Below are 17,620 nucleotides of genomic sequence, written 5' to 3'. Positions count from 1 at the left end.
ACAGCCTGGTTTGCCTACCAGGCAGACCTTGTGCTCCCCTCACGAGGGTCTCTATGAGCATGCGGCTGCCTGAGTCTGGTCAGACGGTCGTAGGCCTCTCGTGAGGCCTCCCAGTTAGATCAGCCCTTAGGCCTTCACAGGCCTCCTCAGTGTTTTGAAACACAGACACTGGGTTGATCCGTGGATCGAGTAGAGAAACTCCCATCGCTAGCAAGGGTCGGAAAGCACTATGCTGAGTCATACTCTCCGGGATATCCCGTCTCTGAGATCCGGGCCGAGTGGTTCACTGCCAGCTTCGCAGTCCCTCGGGTTGGATGCCTTACTTAAGGCATTTGTCCAGAGGCTCTGTCTTCAGACAGACAGGATTTGGCCAGACTAAGTGTCTATGTACTGGCGCCAGGTCAGGCCGTCCTGGTGGCATTTCGGGGCAGAGTACGTTCCCCTGAATAGTGACTGGCTGGGGTTCCCTTGGGTTCCCTAGCCACATTCCCTAGAAGGGACCCCTTCTAATTGGAAGCTGAGGTTCCAGGCCCTGAGCCGGCCCAGGTAGACCTTTCATTTAACCATGTTTATGAAGGTTTTTCTGTGAGGCTGTAGCTTGGGCTATGACCGTAGGGAATGCTGTCACTGACAGCCCAGTGTGACCTGAGGGTGAGTGGTTCTAGCGTTTCATTTGAAGTTGCTGGTTCTGACAGTTGTCACTGCCACTTGGCATGCACTCCCCTTAGCATGGCGGCGTTGGTATATCGTTCCCCATAGCGTCGTTGACGTATTGTTGAGTTCCCTTCGAAAGGGAACGTCTCAGGTTACGACTGTAACCTATGTTCCCTGAGAACAGGGAACGAGACAATACGTCTCCCTGCCATGCTGCGGGGCTTGCCTACCGTACAGTCCCTTCAGACGATAAGGTGATTTGTCATGTTTGCAAGGCGCCCCTTCATACTTCCAGGTCGCACGTTAATCATTCACGCTAATGATTCACGGGCTGTCGCCGGTCAATATGATTGACGTGATTTGATAGTGATTTCAGACACCTGTCACGCCTGAGGCGTTCCCCATAGCGTCGTTGACGTATTGTCTCGTTCCCTGTTCTCAGGGAACATAGGTTACAGTCGTAACCTGAGACGTTTTTCTGAGTAAAACCTTTAAACTTAAAGCTTTTCAAAGTAATTTTAAACTTTCAGACCTGGCTTTGTAAAGCCAACATCAAAGTTTGACATCAAATTTTACCAATCTAATTACTAATTTTGATTCAGCCAGGATGCAAATTGATCAAAGTAAAAACACTTATATTCCAAAAGATTTCTATTTCAGATAAAAGCTGTTCTTTTAAACTTTATATTCATTAAAGAATCCTGAATAAAAAAATTTATCTCAGTGTCCACAAAAATATTAAGCAGCTCAACTGTTTTCAACAAAAATAAAACATTTTTGATCAAATAAATGCAGCCGTGGTGAACATTAGAGAAATGTAAATAAACAAAAAAATGAAATAATCTTAAAGACTTCAAAAATTAAAATAAAAATGTTGACAGCAACTACTCCATGATACAGACTGTTGATCAAAACTGTTTCAGGATGAAAATAACCGTGTAAATTACCACAATTTTTCTCAAACAGAGAAATTAAATATATTGAAAAGGAGAGTGATGTGTCGTCTTATTTTTATATGACTTCCATACAGTAGACACACAAGTGTTGATGGGTCAACATCGAACACCTGCATTACAGTTTACAAATATATACATATAGGGTGTATATATTTTCACATTATGAATAACAAGAAGGGACTTCAGTTTTGCATTTTAGAGCCACGTGTGAAAATACATCTGATGTGTATCTGGTCTGCATCTATAAGAAGTTTGATTCTGCCATGTAAAGCATGGGGGGGGGGGGGGGGGGGGTTGTCTACTATGGATACTGCCCCATCTACTCCTCCCGGTACATGCAGAAACATTTTTGCTTTTTAGCGGCGTGCTGGGGTTCCGGTACACCAGCCATGTCAACGAAAAGAATCAATGAATGAAAATGAGCTTATCAATGCATATCTAAATTCGCGCCTATGGTGTCTTTGTAGACCTTCAAAAAAAGAAACAAAAAAGATGCTGCAGCCAATGAGCAGCCGGCAGGGGCTGGCTGCAGGACGACTCAACCTCCACGGAGGAGTTTTTAATTTTTTATCATAACTAATAACTAGTAATAACTACTCAAGATTTTGCTTTAATATAATTTTCGGGCTGTTAGGGCTGGATTCGGGATTCGGGACAACAGCTTAGATTTCGTCCGTGCGTGCGAGGCTGCGAGCGTGTGTGTGTGTGTGTGTGTGTGTGGGCGAGTCGAGTGCGAGTGTGTGTGCGTGCAAATGTGTTGAGCGTTATTGTAACTTAAATACACTTGACAGTTTCATGCGCTTTTAGTATTTACTAGTGCTTGTTCTAAATGGTCCTGTCGTCTGCTGTGTTCAGATTTAAGTTATGTTTGATGTTTGCTACATTCAGAAAGTGTACTTTCTTGGAGCAGATCAAATAAAAAGGTAATTCATATATATGACTACTTGTATTCATTGATGAAAATGTAGGCATGTGCAGTAATATTGAAGAGTGAGGATCCAATGCAACATGATATCGAATCGAATTGAATTCAACAAGTGACGATTCACAAGTGACGATTCACACCCCTAGTAAATGGTCAAAAACCCGTGGAGGTCTGTTGGCTTTGGAAGAGAAGTAGAGAGAGACATAGGGAGAGATGGAGCAGTACATACATTGCCTCCACGGGGCGAATGCCTCAGATTATCCTTGGATCCGCACTTTGACTGTACGTGACTGAAGTCCAGCTTCTTGTTTAAAATTTGAATCTAGAAAAATACAAAGATATGTGGCTCTTTTAATGAAGATGGAAACACACACACACACACACACATACATGCACACACACATTCAGACAACTGGTAGCCGTGCACTGGTGAGACGGGTCAGTAAGAGAGGTAAGATAACAACCCATAAAGATGAACTTGACCCATCTCTTGGTGCTCACAGCACCTGCAGCCAAAAATCAAATGGGCAATTCCCAGTCATTAAAAGTGAAGCGTTGACAAAGCAACAAAGTTGAGTTGAGGTCAATCTTTATGCTAATGTGCAGCAAGTATAACACAATGCAGCTAGTGGAGAGCAATGCCTGTCTACAAGCAATCATCAGTGCAGAAACGTGTTGATTTAATCACTGTCAGTTTTAACGACCCCTTTAGGGTTAAACTGCAACTGTCCTCATTTTTGACACCGTTTCCAGCAGTAAGACACTTATTTTATGCTAATTAATGCTGAAGGTCTCTCCATTACAATTTTTTACAGTCGCTAGGACACATTTCTCAATACTTAGGTCACTTTTTCAAAACTCTTCACACAGTAAGCACAACAGAAGTATATGTGGGCTAAACTGTGGATCATTTATCATTGCTTTGGCACAAAATGCATTCAATGACTACATCTTTCAAATTACATTAATTCTTTTCTCACTTCGATACAACAACCACAAAAACTCTGTGTACTTACAGGCCAATTTGCACATGCTTACATACTGTTTTCAAAACTGTTAAACTTATGTTCAAAACAATAACATAATACAAAACTGAATATGACAGCAATTTGCTAAATTTCTACAGTAATATTGTAATGAAATATATTTCGAATCTAAAAATGAAATGCTATAAAAACAATTGAACAATTGGACCAACCACATCTGATTCCTATTTGTATCTTTATCGGTGAATGGTGTGTACAAATTCTTGTATTTTGTAATTAGTCTGTGCAAAGACATGTATGAATTGATATGGTAGTGTTAGTGCATTTTGAAAGTGAAATGAACTGCTGTGCCGAGCTGAAAGTTGGTTTGGAGAACTGTGTGAAGAGTTTTGAAAAAGTGACCTAAGTATTGAGAAATGTGTCCTAGCGACTGTAAAAAACTGTAAGTGAAGCCATCACACTTAAGGGCTGAATAAATGAACATGTAAGTAGTTCCAGATAAACATTACACATTTAATTAGCTGTTACATGTAAAACTCTTGCTCTCATGCTAACGCATGCAAATGTCAACTTGAGTTCCTGTTGGGGTCCTTATTTGCAAAATTTTCAAGAAACCCCAAGAGATCCCCCTATTAAACTTGGATATTGTGAGTCACTCTGCAGGACTCACTGACCTGTGACAAAATAGTATAATAAATTAAAAAAATGTTAGTAGTAGGCTATAATAAAACATGCAAAATAATGGTATTTTACATTTAATATTATTACATAATATAACATAATAAAGATATAATGTGTGTGTGTGTGTGTGTGTGTGTGTGTGTGTGTGTGTGTGTGTGTGTGTGTGTGTGTGTGTGTGTGTGTGTGTGTGTGTGTGTATGTGTGTGTGTGTGTGTGTGTGTGTGTGTGTGTGTGTGTGTGTGTGTGTGTGTGTGTGTGTGTGTGTGTGTGTGTGTGTGTGTGTGTGTGTGTGTGTGTGTGTGTGTGTGTGTGTATAAATTTACGTATGATATTATCGTGGTTACATTTACGTATTATATTATCTTTTATATATTACATATTTAAATAATTACATATTATGATATCTTTATGATGTTATTTTATGTTTTATTATTATTTTATTTGTCTTTTATATTTTTTATTATATTTCTTATTTTATTTTATGATAATATTTTATATCTTATTTTATATGTATGAATTTACATATGTTATATATAATGCTGCTTATTTATATTACATATTATGCTATTGTATATACTTATTGTACTGCATATACACATATACATATAAACTAATAATTGAATTATCAAATTAAAGAATAATGAAAATCTAAGTGAAATTGCATCATTATATTTATTGCTTAGTGAAAGAAAATAAGAAGAATACTGGGGCTTTTAATAAAAGATGCCCCTCTCCAATAAAATAGGTGTATGAACAAGAAATACCTAACAGGCCAATGAAAATGAATCAGTCAGTGCAACATTATATGTCTATAAAGGCTAAATGTACTTTAGTCCATCAAACACCAGACTCATGCGATGACACCTGACTGCTGTAGTCAATGTAGAGTGACGGTTTCACACATCACCTGATGCACAATCCATTAAGCTGTTATTGCAGTGGAACAGAGACTTCAACAATGCACTCACCACCAGGCTGATGGCTGTTGTAGTAGCATGCTTTTAACTGGCCTCAGCTGTTTTCTAAGACAGTGTTCATTTATTAGGGAATAGGGATTTGGACCTGGGCTGGTTCAGAAAGCAGGACAAAGTGAACAACTATAGTCAATGTTACTGAAATCTCTTGAACACACACTCCTGCACACATAGTAGTATACTTAAATACTATAAACCCGAATGAAGTGCACAAAACACAGACGCAGAGGGGGTGATGGAGAACAATGCACAGATGATAACCCTTCAGGGAGAGAGACAGCTGGAGCCTGAGTCCGTGTTTGGTCTCGAGACATATATGAGTCATGAAAGTTCTTAACTTTATATAAACTCTTCAAGCTATGACAAAGTCAAATGTGGTGAGGTCAACTCAGAGTGATGAAAGGTGCCATGAAACATACACACACACACACACAATTTTTTTTAAAATCAGTCACATGAATAGTCCGATTTTTGCTTAACCTTATCTCAATCGTGTTTTGAGATCATTTTACATGAAAAAATGCAGTAACTTTCAGAAGTCAAAACTTCCACCAAAGTTTAGGGCATTTTTTTAAACTAAGCTGCAAACAATTGCTCGTTTTGAACATCCATTTAAGCGATAAAGTTTTCAAAGAAGTCTTAAAGGTCCAGCAGCACAAAACACTCCGCTGTCATTATAGATGGACTTCATACGGGAGGACATTTCTAAAAGATTAGATGATACGATTTAAACGGTAATGTTACTCAGCAGGATTCACAAACTGGTGACAAAATAGTATAGCAAAAATAAGGTTTTCTTTACATTTTAACATAATACTGTGTGTAAATTCACAACCAGTCAAAAAAAAAAAAAACTTTGAGGACAGTAAAATTATTTGTATTAAAAAACAGCAAAAATTATATTTTAACATTGTTTTCTTAAACAATAAGTATTAAAGGCACAGCAGCACATATGGACCATGTTTTTTTATCGTTCAGAAAGACAGTGAAATATGATCATGAAGAACTGAATGATGACTTAAGATGACATAAGACCTTAGGATTTAAAATTTCTACATGTATCCTATATCCTCAATCCTATATACTGTATAAATTATCATCATTAATTACATTAAAAAAATAAAATATTTAATATTGTCTGTTTTAATAAAAGGAGAAAAAACACTGACTTTGTTGGGGGGGGGGGGGGGGTAAAAATAAAATAGGTAGGATACAACCTCAGTGGGGATGTTATCAAAATGATATTATTATATTTTGCATTATTATATTATTAAATATTGTTTTTTATTATTATTAAGTAAACATCTTATATCTGTAAAGTAAAACTATTTAGATTTGAACAGACAAGTATCTGCATAACTTAGCTCTAGAGCTGATGTATCTTTGCAGCTTTTAGACGAATATTAATCCAATGAAATGTTCTGACATTTTTCCAGTTTCCGGGTTTTCAGACTGTCCCCGTCTGCTTCAGTGGCCCTCAGTAGACATATTATGTCATTAAGGCACAGCACTCGTATCCAGTCTCACCCTTGAGCATACACAGACTGGCAGTGGCCGCCACATGCCCGCTCACTCAACCTTGAGAGATTGTGGCTCATGTCACTGTCTCTTAGACCTGTTCTGTGAGTGACTATGCTGGGGTGCTGTCATCCAGGGGTGAGGGAGCATTTGGGCCCAGACAGATTCAGGCCGTGGCATAGGTTATACAACACACCCTCCTTAGGGTGTCCTGAGTACCCTAAAATGAACTCCAATGCCATTTTCAAGTTCACTAAATGATTCATCACTGTAAAGTCTACAGGGCTCACAAAGACTAGGGACGACCTTAGAAAGTGACAATGATTTAATTGCTACTTTTCAGTATTATCAGTCATCGCTTAAAAGGCATAACAATCTACATTTCTGTTGTATTTCATTATTATATTATTATTTAAGTGAAGATTTTTTTAATCAAAAACAGTCAAAAAATTTAGTTTTACATGAATTATCTATTTGATGCAAATGTAGTTTTATCTATTCACTCTCTGGACCTTAAGAGTTCATTAATTTCGGACAAAATTAACTTTTCTTGCTAGGGTACTTTTAGCTTTTAAAGGCAATATGAAATCAAATTTGTATTTAGGAAACATCATTGTTAGTCTTTTTTTAAATAAAAATTTTGATGAATAAACATTATAACATTATAAATAGACTTCAAAGGGAGAAAAGATTTTAAAATGAAATAAAAATCATATAACCTCAATAGGAATGTTATCAAAATAATTCTTAAAATTATAAAAAAAAATGTTTCCAATCCAATAATTTCCCGATCAAGCCCCGTCCAATATTTTAAATTATTTAATATGTAATAATTTAATATCAAGTTTTTGTTCAAAGTTTTCACTTCAAAAGTGCAAGAAAAAACAAATTTTTCCTCATTAAAAACTTTATATTATGTTTCACAATATTATATTTTCACACATCGTTTTCTCAAGAACTGAAATCTAACACATTGTCTCTGAGACATTTAAGATTTTGACATTTGAGACAAACTCAATTACTCCAATGTCCTTCCTTATAGTTTATCACTGCAGTCTCCCACCCCAATAACCTCCCAATCTCCCACTCCTCTGGATGACGAGATCCTTTTCTCTGCACTACTGCACTCTGCCACGAGCAAGACATAAACATGTCACTCCAGCACGCAGCCTACACCCTGCTCATTACAGCGAGCATGCATGAAATGACCTAAAAACACAAGGGGTGTTTACATCAAGAGCATGTCCCCATCGTCCCAAATGAACTCTATTCATCCTGGAAAACAAAACCTCCTACAAGACCGGAGTGTCCTAGACATAGGAGGAAAACAACCTTGGCGCATGGCTGTATATGCATTCATGTGTGTATCCTTGAAGTTTCTATAATCCCAAAATGCAACCTAAGGCTATCTAGCATACAATCAAATAAATCCAAATGTTTTCTGTATTAGAACAGTCTCTCCAGCATTTCTATGAGATGTTGAAATAGAGAGTAAAAAATAATAGATAGTCAGACAGACAAATAACTTATTCTTTAGTACTGGGGCAAAACCTGATGGTATATGACAGTGTTAAAAATGTAATATTTTCACATTTAAATATACTTATATAGCATAACTTTATATTGTTTTTTCTTTATAAAATTACTTATGCAATTAATTTAATCAACTGACAGCCAAAATATTCATCTAATACAGAATAACACAGTTATGGTCTGATGACAGGTTCTACATCCTTATGATCATCTCAAAGTGCAAATGTTGCCAGTTAAAATAAAAGTTATATAATAAATAAATAATATGAGGTACATTTTTGGAACATGATTTGCTCCATGTCATAAGAACAAGTGCTATATTACCTTCCAGTCAGGCAAAGAACCAGTCAATCCAAGACAAGTGAAATGGCCTAACAGCTATTATGTGCAGCCATTAGCATGCACACAGTGAACTGATACATGCGAATGAGTGCGAAACACAGCAAAACACACTTTAAATGACAGTGTGCCCACAGGGAACAGAATCGACCCTGAAGGAGCATAAAAACAGCAAGAAAGACGGATGGGGAGGGGGACAAAGAGTGGATAGTTGGCTATTAGCCTCAGTTGGGGGGAAATCAGGATGAATTGGGAGCATTTGGACTTGCCTGGCCCCCCTTGGGCTGGTACTTGATGTTGTCAATGGAACCGATCTTGGATCTGATGTTCTTGAGGTCAGGCAGCGGCTGGTTAAGGACGCGCAGCTGTTTGGGTGTAGTTGCAGGGGATTTTGGAGGTGTGCGGATGATGGCCACTTTCTTCTCCTGTGACAGCAGGCTGAGGGATTTGGGGGTGCCCGGAGTGCGTGGGGTTCCCGGAGTACGGCAAGAGTAGCTTGGAGGGGTACCAGGGGTGATGGCCGTGGACCCCGGGGTGCGGGGTGTGGAGGTGCCACTGCGGGCCGAGCGGGACCGAGCAGACTCTGTGCCTACAGTTGAAACAGAATTTAATTAGCACCTAATTAGCAATGCTAGGATTTAGGAAGTGCAACATTAGCAAATGTATGTGAAATTTTTCTCACATAAATAATACAGTGCAGTCTAAAGTCCACTAGTGAAAATGCTCCTATTTAGCTTTTCCCTAATTTAATACAACAGATATGATACTGAGACCTGTTTTCAGAGAATGTATGTTTAATATAGATACAATAAGATACATTTTCAAATGCGTGCATAAAACTAATTAAAAGTGTCAGTTCTATAAAGTTCTATTTCAAATAAATGCTGTTCTTCTGAAATTTGATCAAATTACCCTGAAAAAAGTATGGTTTCCACAACTGTTTTTAACATTAATAATATAAAGCAATGTTTCTAGAGCTGCAAATAAACAGATTAGGATAACTTCTGAAGGATCATGTGATACTGAAGACTAAATACTGAAAACTCAGCATTGCCATCAAAATAATAAATTACACTTTAATAAATATATTGAAATAAAAAACAATTATTTTAAATTGTATTAATAGTTCCCACTTACTGTTTTTTACTGTATTTTTGATATTTAAAAAAAAAGTAAATTAGGTTTTCACTTGATTAGTATCAATAAACCTTTTAAACTCAAGGGAAAGTCTTAATATCTTATGTAATGTTGCTTCTCAAGTAAATTTTTAGATCTTCTTACTGGAAAAGTAAAATAATACTAGTTTAGAAGTAATTTATTTGCACTGTCGACTTTTTCAGACTTGTGGACCCCACATGATGATGACAATGATAGATAATAAATCTTACTATTGATTTTTAAAAGGCACTATCTATAAAAAAATATATTTAATGGACTTTAAATGCCACAAACACATAACGGAAAAGTGTACTCGCATGCATAACTTAAAAAAAGTACACATAAAAAAAATCCCTATGTAAAACAGTGCCTATGAAAATTATTCACCTTAGTTTTAGAGCTCCCCTTCTGTTACAAAATGTGCTATTGTGAATAACTTTTAATGGCACTGATTTTTTTATGTTGACTGTATCCTTGCACAGGACAGCAGGTATGAAGGACTGACAATAAACAGGATGAAACAGCAGGGGCGGTACTCTATACCTGTCATACTATGAGACCTGCCTGTCCTGCGCTCTGCTTTGACTTCAGTGCGGAATGCTACAGGAGCAGGGGAAGAAAGGGTGTGAGTGTATAGAGTATGCGTTAAGGAAGTCTGTAGATCCTGAAGCAGAGAAGATGTGTCTAAAAATAGATGCAAAAGTCTCAGAAAAGCTTTGAGGAAACAATTAGGATTCTTCAGGCAATTCTCAAGACTTTACATTAGTACTTTATTCGTCAATTCTTGCAGCGGATACTGGCTTTTTGTGAAATAAAAACCATGCTATACTAAGAAAATGTCTTTGAATTCATTTTGATTGTAGTAAGTAATCTGTATAATCAAAATAAGTGATAATTATGTCTGATCAATATCAAATATTATTATATATGGGGGTTGTACGTGTATTAAAGAAATAAAGATGCATATTGCTCATCTGCAGGTTATTTTTACTTTTATATGCTACATTACTCTGGCTTTAGAAGTGTTGTGTTAGAGGTCAGGATGTGCATTAAACAACTGGGTTTGCTCAAAAAAACAAACAAAAAAAAAATATATATATATATGCGTTGTCATCACTTTATAATTAATTCAAATATTATAACAATATTGCCAAACAGATCATTGAAACCACAGAACTGCCCAATATCCTCATTAGAATCTGCAAGTCTTAAGAACCTAGAAGAGTGGTTGCTTGTTTTGCATTGTCATGGTAATTTGTCTGATACCATTCAAGCAAAAGGGGAAAAAGGGAAGGAAACTGAGAGGAAAATATATAGATATAAACAATAAAAACAGTGATTCCTTACATGTGGGCCTGCGTGGTGCTGTGGACCCAGAACTGGTAATGGAAGTGGAACTCTCCTCGTGCTCAGCCATGTGTGAGCGACGGGTTAGTATGGATGCTGGACGTGGCAGGGATGACCTCTTCTCTGGGCTCCGAGAACCACCATCCTGAGGACAGAATCATTAATCCTGTTGGAATCATGGGGAACTTAAAACAATAGTTCATCCAAAACACAAGGTTAACAAATTCTATGATGCCATTTTCTCTGGAAAGTTACAAGTTTCTAATATTGTGCAGAAGCAAATAGTCATTTGAACCATCTCGCTCCCTGCTTACCTTTACAACATATATATTTAGTGATACTTGTGGGCCCGCTGAAGAAGGACGGGCCTCATAAAGATCTGCCTCGACCAACGGGCTCCTTTTATTGGAGGAGCTGGCGGAGTTCGGCCGGGCCGGCAACAAAGCCTCTGCCCGAATTTTAGAGGTAGGGATCTTTGTTAATGTTGTGGGATTGGAGGTCTATGATGAGAGGAACACGGACAGATGAGTGATTCATGCACGGTGAAAATGAAACCAAAAACATGAAATAAAAGTCTATGTTTACACAAAGAAAATTAACAACATCTGACCACACATTTGGAGAAAACAAGGGCATTCAATTCTGGGCAGAATGCATAACCACTCGGGGAATAAAAAATCAGCAAGAACAAAAAAAAGAAGAAAACGTGAATGTAGTGTTAGTACATGAGCCATTAAACTGCTTGAGGGGGCACAATGTATCACTTTAAGGTAAAGGAAATAAGGAGGAAAGGTCATGCAAACTTGTAAAACAAACACAATGCAGAAATGAGATGTGATGTACAGACAATACAAAGAGTGGAAACCAAGGGACTGCGTACAGAGGCTCAAAATGCAGCTCTGTCACCTGTTTAAAAGCAGTGTACTATTCATAATTGAATTTAGAATACTTAAATTCCATATATATTATGTATATGTACAAACTACAAAATTACAAACAAACAACAAAATTAAAAAGAAGACCATTGGTATGTTTGTGTAAAAACCCTATTATATTTGAGTACTTGAACCGATCCCCAGTATACAAATTCGACTATTTATCGACAACCTGTTAAGAAAATTTTACTCTTGAATTGGGGACATAATATTTGTATAAAATTTAAATCTGATATGGTTCTTACAGACACCCGATCTCTGGAGTGCCTGGCCACACTGAAGGGCAGTCGACCATCTGCAGACACTGCAGAGAGAAAGAGAGAAAAAGAGAGACTGAGAATGATAAAGAGAAATAATATTTCCATGACCTTAGAGATATATCCTCTCTAATGAAAATAAAGTATATTGAACATTACACACAAGCAAACACACTGCAAATGCAATCTTGTATTCAAAAGCAGCCACATGTACATGAAATTTTTAAAAGCCCTTTTATACTTATTATTTATCATAGAGCTGAAGTGTGTAATTTCACAGGTTTGATTGATCAAACAGATAGTGCTGCCCTAAACTTACGCCACTGGTTGAGTCAATGTTGTGGTGTGGGCTGGTCAGCTAATAGATCAATGTCCTGAAAGCGCCACAGAACCAAAGTTTTCAAGCAAATCAACCACCAAATGGCTTACTTGTAGTTCTCTCTGAAAATTAACTGAGATTTATTTTTAAAATGCTCAAGCCAAAGTATTTCTAATTGGGCTATTTAGGATAAAATATGAAATGGTTACTCACAACTGAATATTTTGTACTGGAAAGCTCTGCTCTGAAACAACTTGGCACAGCATAACAGAGAATTTGAAAATGAACTGTATTATATAAGAGGCTTTTCAGTAAAGTCTAATTGGGGCATTGCCACAATGTATCAGATGTCTACCATGAATTCAAGCACAATTCTCAGAAAGCTAACAGTGGAACTTCATTATGGCACAGTAAGTTCCAATCCACCAGAGAGATGGAGGCCATTTCTTTTAACCAAGCGCCCAGAGCTCACTCAAACCACCAGTTGCCTGGAGACCAATGCAATTGGTCCCTGAATGTTGTATACAACAGAATATAAACATTACAAAATGAGAGGAAATAGTGATTACTGCATGCTTCACCTCATATATTTAAAATCGAACACATTTAGGTCAGAAGGACATCCGTTAAAATTAAACCCAAGAGACACACGCACAACATTCAATAAGCAGCATCGCTTTGAAAAGAAAATGAAGTGTGAAAAAGCATGTAAAACTGAGAGAACACATGCAGACAACAAAATGAAAGGTCAAACTATAAGAAAATGAAAACATTATAAACAAAACAATTGAATAAAACACCAGTGAGCCTCATTACAAACACTGTATGAACATACAACTTATGTAACTAAAACAATATGTCATATAAAATACATGAAAAAAAAAAAAAAAAAAAAAATAGACAAGCATCACTCTTAAAACAACATGCCAATGCCCATGTTTGCCAGCCACATTGCAAAACAGCTCCTTGTGACAGAGATCACCTGTGGGTTTCCGTTTAACACACGCGTGATGCTGAGTAGGTCTAGGATGCCTTACGGTAGCCTTTAAAACACTCTTCCGGGAAGGAGAGCACGTCTGAATATCAGATTTTTTTGTGAGCTCAGCCTTCTTAATCAGAGCTACAAGAGGGAGACAAAGAATCAAGGACAGTCACAGCAGCAGTATGATTCAGGACAATAGGAGATACAGTCACTCCCCTTAAAAGATCAATAAATCTTTTATTAATAGAATAATTTAACATAGATGTCATGGGGGGGGGGGGGGGGTTGAAAAGAATACATGATTGGTTGAAGCATGATAAATTAATTTCTTTTAATGAAAATGTAATTCATGAAAATATAACAAAAGATTTCTTGCACTTTTTAAGTAAAGAAAAAATCTTAATATACAATTTTACATTTGATACATGACATCTATCCAAAGTGGAAATAAACAAAGATTTAAGTATTTAATTTGATTAAATAAAATAAAAAATAAAATAATAAAAAACAAGTGGAGGGCTATAGAAAATGTTATTCCCATCATAATGGAAAAAATAAATACAGGATATACACATAAAAAACAATGTCACTCCAGCAACAAAAACCTTTTTTCTTCTTTAGCTCATCTTTCTGGATGGGTACCGGCTCCTTGCGAATAGGTTTACGTTCAGGGGTGGTGATTCGTCCTTTTGCCCTGCCACCTTTAGCCCTCTGTTTGACTGGTTTCTCTGGGGGTGTTTTTTTGACAGGGCTCATCACTCTGGGTAGAGGCTCAATTTTCTCCGTAGCCATGCTCTTATCATCATCTACAGAGTACATGAAGTGAAACAGGCAAGCTACTCTTATACCAGGGTGTAAACATGCATTTACTTGAAATTCAACATGGCTCTCACAGAAATAATAAAATAACAAATTATATTGCTGTATATTGGCAAGCCAGCTAATTTACGACCGTTTCAAACTACCTAAAAAGATGAAGTTAACAATTCTGAAAGATTCTGTCATTTTCTGAGCAAATTTTAATGGAAAACAGATATTAAAATCACACCTTGAGTGTCCACCCAGGAGCTGTCTAAGATGGAGTCATCAATGGTAGTTTCATCTTTGTAGTCGTCGTAGCTTTGAGTTGGGGCCTCACTCTCTGGCACTTCTATCTCTTTAGCTGGACATACAGAAGGCTCAATAGGCTCTGGAACATCTACAACTTCCTCTAATCTGGGAGCCTTCATCTCTACTTCCTGTGCCAATTCCACGGACTCCTCTTCCTCTTCCTCCTCTTGGAGGAGTTTTGGATGTTCTTCTTCAGAGGGAGCTGAGAAACGTACACTGTGTCCAGAGACTTCGCTCTCATCAATGGTCTGCACCACCGTGATAAAATCATCTTCCACGGTCACTATTGACTCAATTGCAGCTCGAGACTCAACAGTGTCTTCTGCAGCTTTGGCCCCATCCATGAGTTCCTCATCTTCCACTTCTTCTTTCTCAACCACTTTAACCTTCTCTTTTTCGACTACAACCTCAATTGGCTCCGTTTTATCTGCCACTGGCTTTTCATCCAAGTTTAGAGCTGGCTTTGGTTCTGGCATAACCTCTTCAGGCTCCTTAGCAAGCTCAACCTCTTCCTCTACTTCTTGTGTCATTGTGGTGTCAACAGAACCCTTATCTGTCTTTGAAGGAGCTGGCTGAGGATTCTCCTCAGCAACTTTCTCTTTGAGGGGCTCCACTGAGTCTTTCTGCTTTACTTCCTGCTCAGAAGGCCTTTCCTCTCTAAAATATTTCTCAAAAGAGCCAACTGGAGATAATCTATTAGGATCTGTTTTTAGAGCCTCTTTCTTACCTGGTGATCTAGGTTTTTCAAGCTCACCAACATGCATTTTCTCCTCATCGGTGGCACTTTCTACAGAAGATGCTGGAGATGGTCTGATGGGCCGAGCAATTCTGTCCTTTGCAGCTCCAGTGAGCTGGTACGCATCCTCTGCATCCACCTCCTCATAGGCTTCCTGGTGCACAAGGTCTGGTTTATTCTTCACCTTCTCCCTGAGTTCCTGGAGTTCCCGTTCCTCCTCTACACTCAGAGGCCGGTCCTCCATCTCCAATTTGCGAATTTGCCTCTCATAGTCAGCTATTTCAGCTTCGGTTTCATCTCCAAAATTAGTACCTGCATCAAAATCAGACTTTGGTTCCTCAAGAGTAACCGTCACTTTTGGTGTTATAAATGTTTCAGCTTGTTTGTCTAACTGTCCTTTCTCATTATCAGGTAAAGTTGGACTCTTGATTTCTTCCAAAGGTTCAGTCTCCAAAAGATCAGTCTCATCTTGCTTAGACTCTGTAGAAGGTTTTCCAGAAGGTGTACTTTCATTTTCAAAGGAATCTTCATTCCTTGATTTTGCTTTTGCTGGTTCGGCCTGTGGTGAAACAACCTCTGTTGCTTTCAAATCTTCAGTTGATAGACACTCCTGTTTTCCAAATGCATCAAGACCAGTTTCTTTCTCCTCTGATATCACTGTTTTGAAGATTTGAGGAGAACAGTCCATTGGACTGTGCACATCTGCAGGGGATGGCATGGGACCAGAGTATTCACTAAAGACACAATATCCTTGCTCCTCCAGCTGCATTTCTCTCTTTGTAGCCATCTGGCCCTGGTCACCTTTGAAAAAATGTGCTAATGAATCACTCACCATAGAAGACATGTCCATTGGGACAGACTTCCTCCTCATAATATCTGGTTCTGTGTTGTCAGACGTCAACCTTGATCGGGTACCTGCCAGGTCAAGCATTTCAGGCAGGTCTGGGGCCATGACGGTGCCGTTTTTATAACAGCATTTGGCTTGGACAGGGGATTCTGGAGACTCTGTCTGTGGACTTATCTTTACATCAGTGATTGTTGCTTGGGGAGGTGAAGATGATGGAGTTGTGACAGAGGCAGTTGTCTCCATGATCAGTGGCGGAAACTGAGGGATATTCTCCACTGAGGGAGTTGTGACAGGAAGGTAATCGGCAGATTCGTCAAGGCTCCCACTAGTATGAGACATGATGTCGGTGGCCAATGGAGAGAAGTTTCTGGGACTTCCTTGGGCATCGCCATGATTCACTGCCCCAATGGTAATATTCAAAGAGTAACTTCGTTGATCTAGAGCCAGTTTTCCAGGAGACAGTCTGCAGTCATCTCTTCTCTCTGCTGGTGAAGTGGTGTGTAGTGTGTCTGCGCTACCTTTTGGAAGATCTGGCTGGACTTCCAAAGAGTGTGTTTGAGCCAAAGTGCTGTAGCTGATTTCAGGAAGTGGCAGATTACCAATAGAGTCCTTTTGTTCTTCTGATGTAGTACTCAGCTCATAATACCCTTCCCCTTGAGATCCAGCGGCATCCGTCTTAATTGTAGTGGTCTCAAAATAAGCAGACATGCCAGATTTGTCCTTCATGTCCCCCTCTGTTGCTGTTTTTTCCATTTGTTTGTCTTGAATCTGCCCTGGTTTGACCTCATGGATATTGCTGGAGTCACCTGCATCGGTTGAAGGCTGTTTCACAGCACCACTTTGTACAACAGGCTTTTCAGTTGGATCTTTGGCAAGACCCTGGTAACTTGGAGGCACTTCAAAATCTTCCATGGGGCATGTTCGAGCAAAGGGGCTTTCTGGCATATCTGTGTCTCTGGCAAGGCTTTGGTAAGATGGGAGTTCATCATCTAGATGCATTGCGGAATCAGTGAAGTCCATGCCAATGGGATCTGTCCTCTCAGTTTCTGGCCGCTCAGCTTCCATCTTCACAGCTGAAAGCAAATCTCAAGTAGTCTGCATTGTATTGCATTATTAATAATTCAAAGTACAAGTTTGCCAGGCCAACCACCACACAGACAGCCAAAGCTCTTGGTAAAATGAACTTCCATTTTCAAATAGCAGCAGCCGATGACACACACATACCAATTCAGTGATGGAGTGATGGCATGGATATGACAGGATCAGCATGCAGACCCAGAACATTTAATGTTGTGTGGATGAGGTCCAGAAAATGAGCATGAAATATCCAAGGAGGTGGTCCAAACACGATACTGACGTCAGT

At 38.5% G+C, this 17,620-nt stretch overlaps 1 protein-coding gene across 22 annotated transcripts in view; it reads right to left on the bottom strand.

Moving 5' to 3' along the window:
* The window catches only part of map2 (microtubule-associated protein 2), a 135,780-nt gene that overhangs the window by 16,789 nt on the left and 101,371 nt on the right, over nucleotides 1–17,620 (bottom strand). For 11 of the 22 annotated variants that reach the window (XM_077216080.1, XM_077216082.1, XM_077216088.1 and 8 more), the window contains 7 exons: nucleotides 14,613–17,330; nucleotides 14,170–14,370; nucleotides 13,565–13,702; nucleotides 12,252–12,310; nucleotides 11,072–11,216; nucleotides 10,268–10,324; nucleotides 8,836–9,155 (listed from right to left, as the gene is read on the bottom strand). In XM_077216080.1, coding sequence (XP_077072195.1) covers nucleotides 8,836–9,155; nucleotides 10,268–10,324; nucleotides 11,072–11,216; nucleotides 12,252–12,310; nucleotides 13,565–13,702; nucleotides 14,170–14,370; nucleotides 14,613–17,330 — 3,638 coding nt within the window. Of the gene's footprint in view, nucleotides 1–2,764; nucleotides 2,858–8,835; nucleotides 9,156–10,267; nucleotides 10,325–11,071; nucleotides 11,217–11,385; nucleotides 11,572–12,251; nucleotides 12,311–13,564; nucleotides 13,703–14,169; nucleotides 14,371–14,612; nucleotides 17,331–17,620 lie in introns of all 22 variants that reach the window. The other 11 variants (XM_077216076.1, XM_077216078.1, XM_077216086.1 and 8 more) reach the window with 5 other exon arrangements.

This window comes from Siphateles boraxobius, unplaced genomic scaffold (genome assembly GCF_051911475.1).
Source record: "Siphateles boraxobius isolate OS27281-9 unplaced genomic scaffold, OSU_SipBor_1 7, whole genome shotgun sequence".
In the NCBI taxonomy this organism is placed as follows: Eukaryota; Metazoa; Chordata; class Actinopteri; order Cypriniformes; family Leuciscidae; genus Siphateles; species Siphateles boraxobius.
The sequence above is the reverse complement of the archived record's forward strand: the minus strand, read 5'-3'. Positions and strand labels throughout refer to the sequence as shown.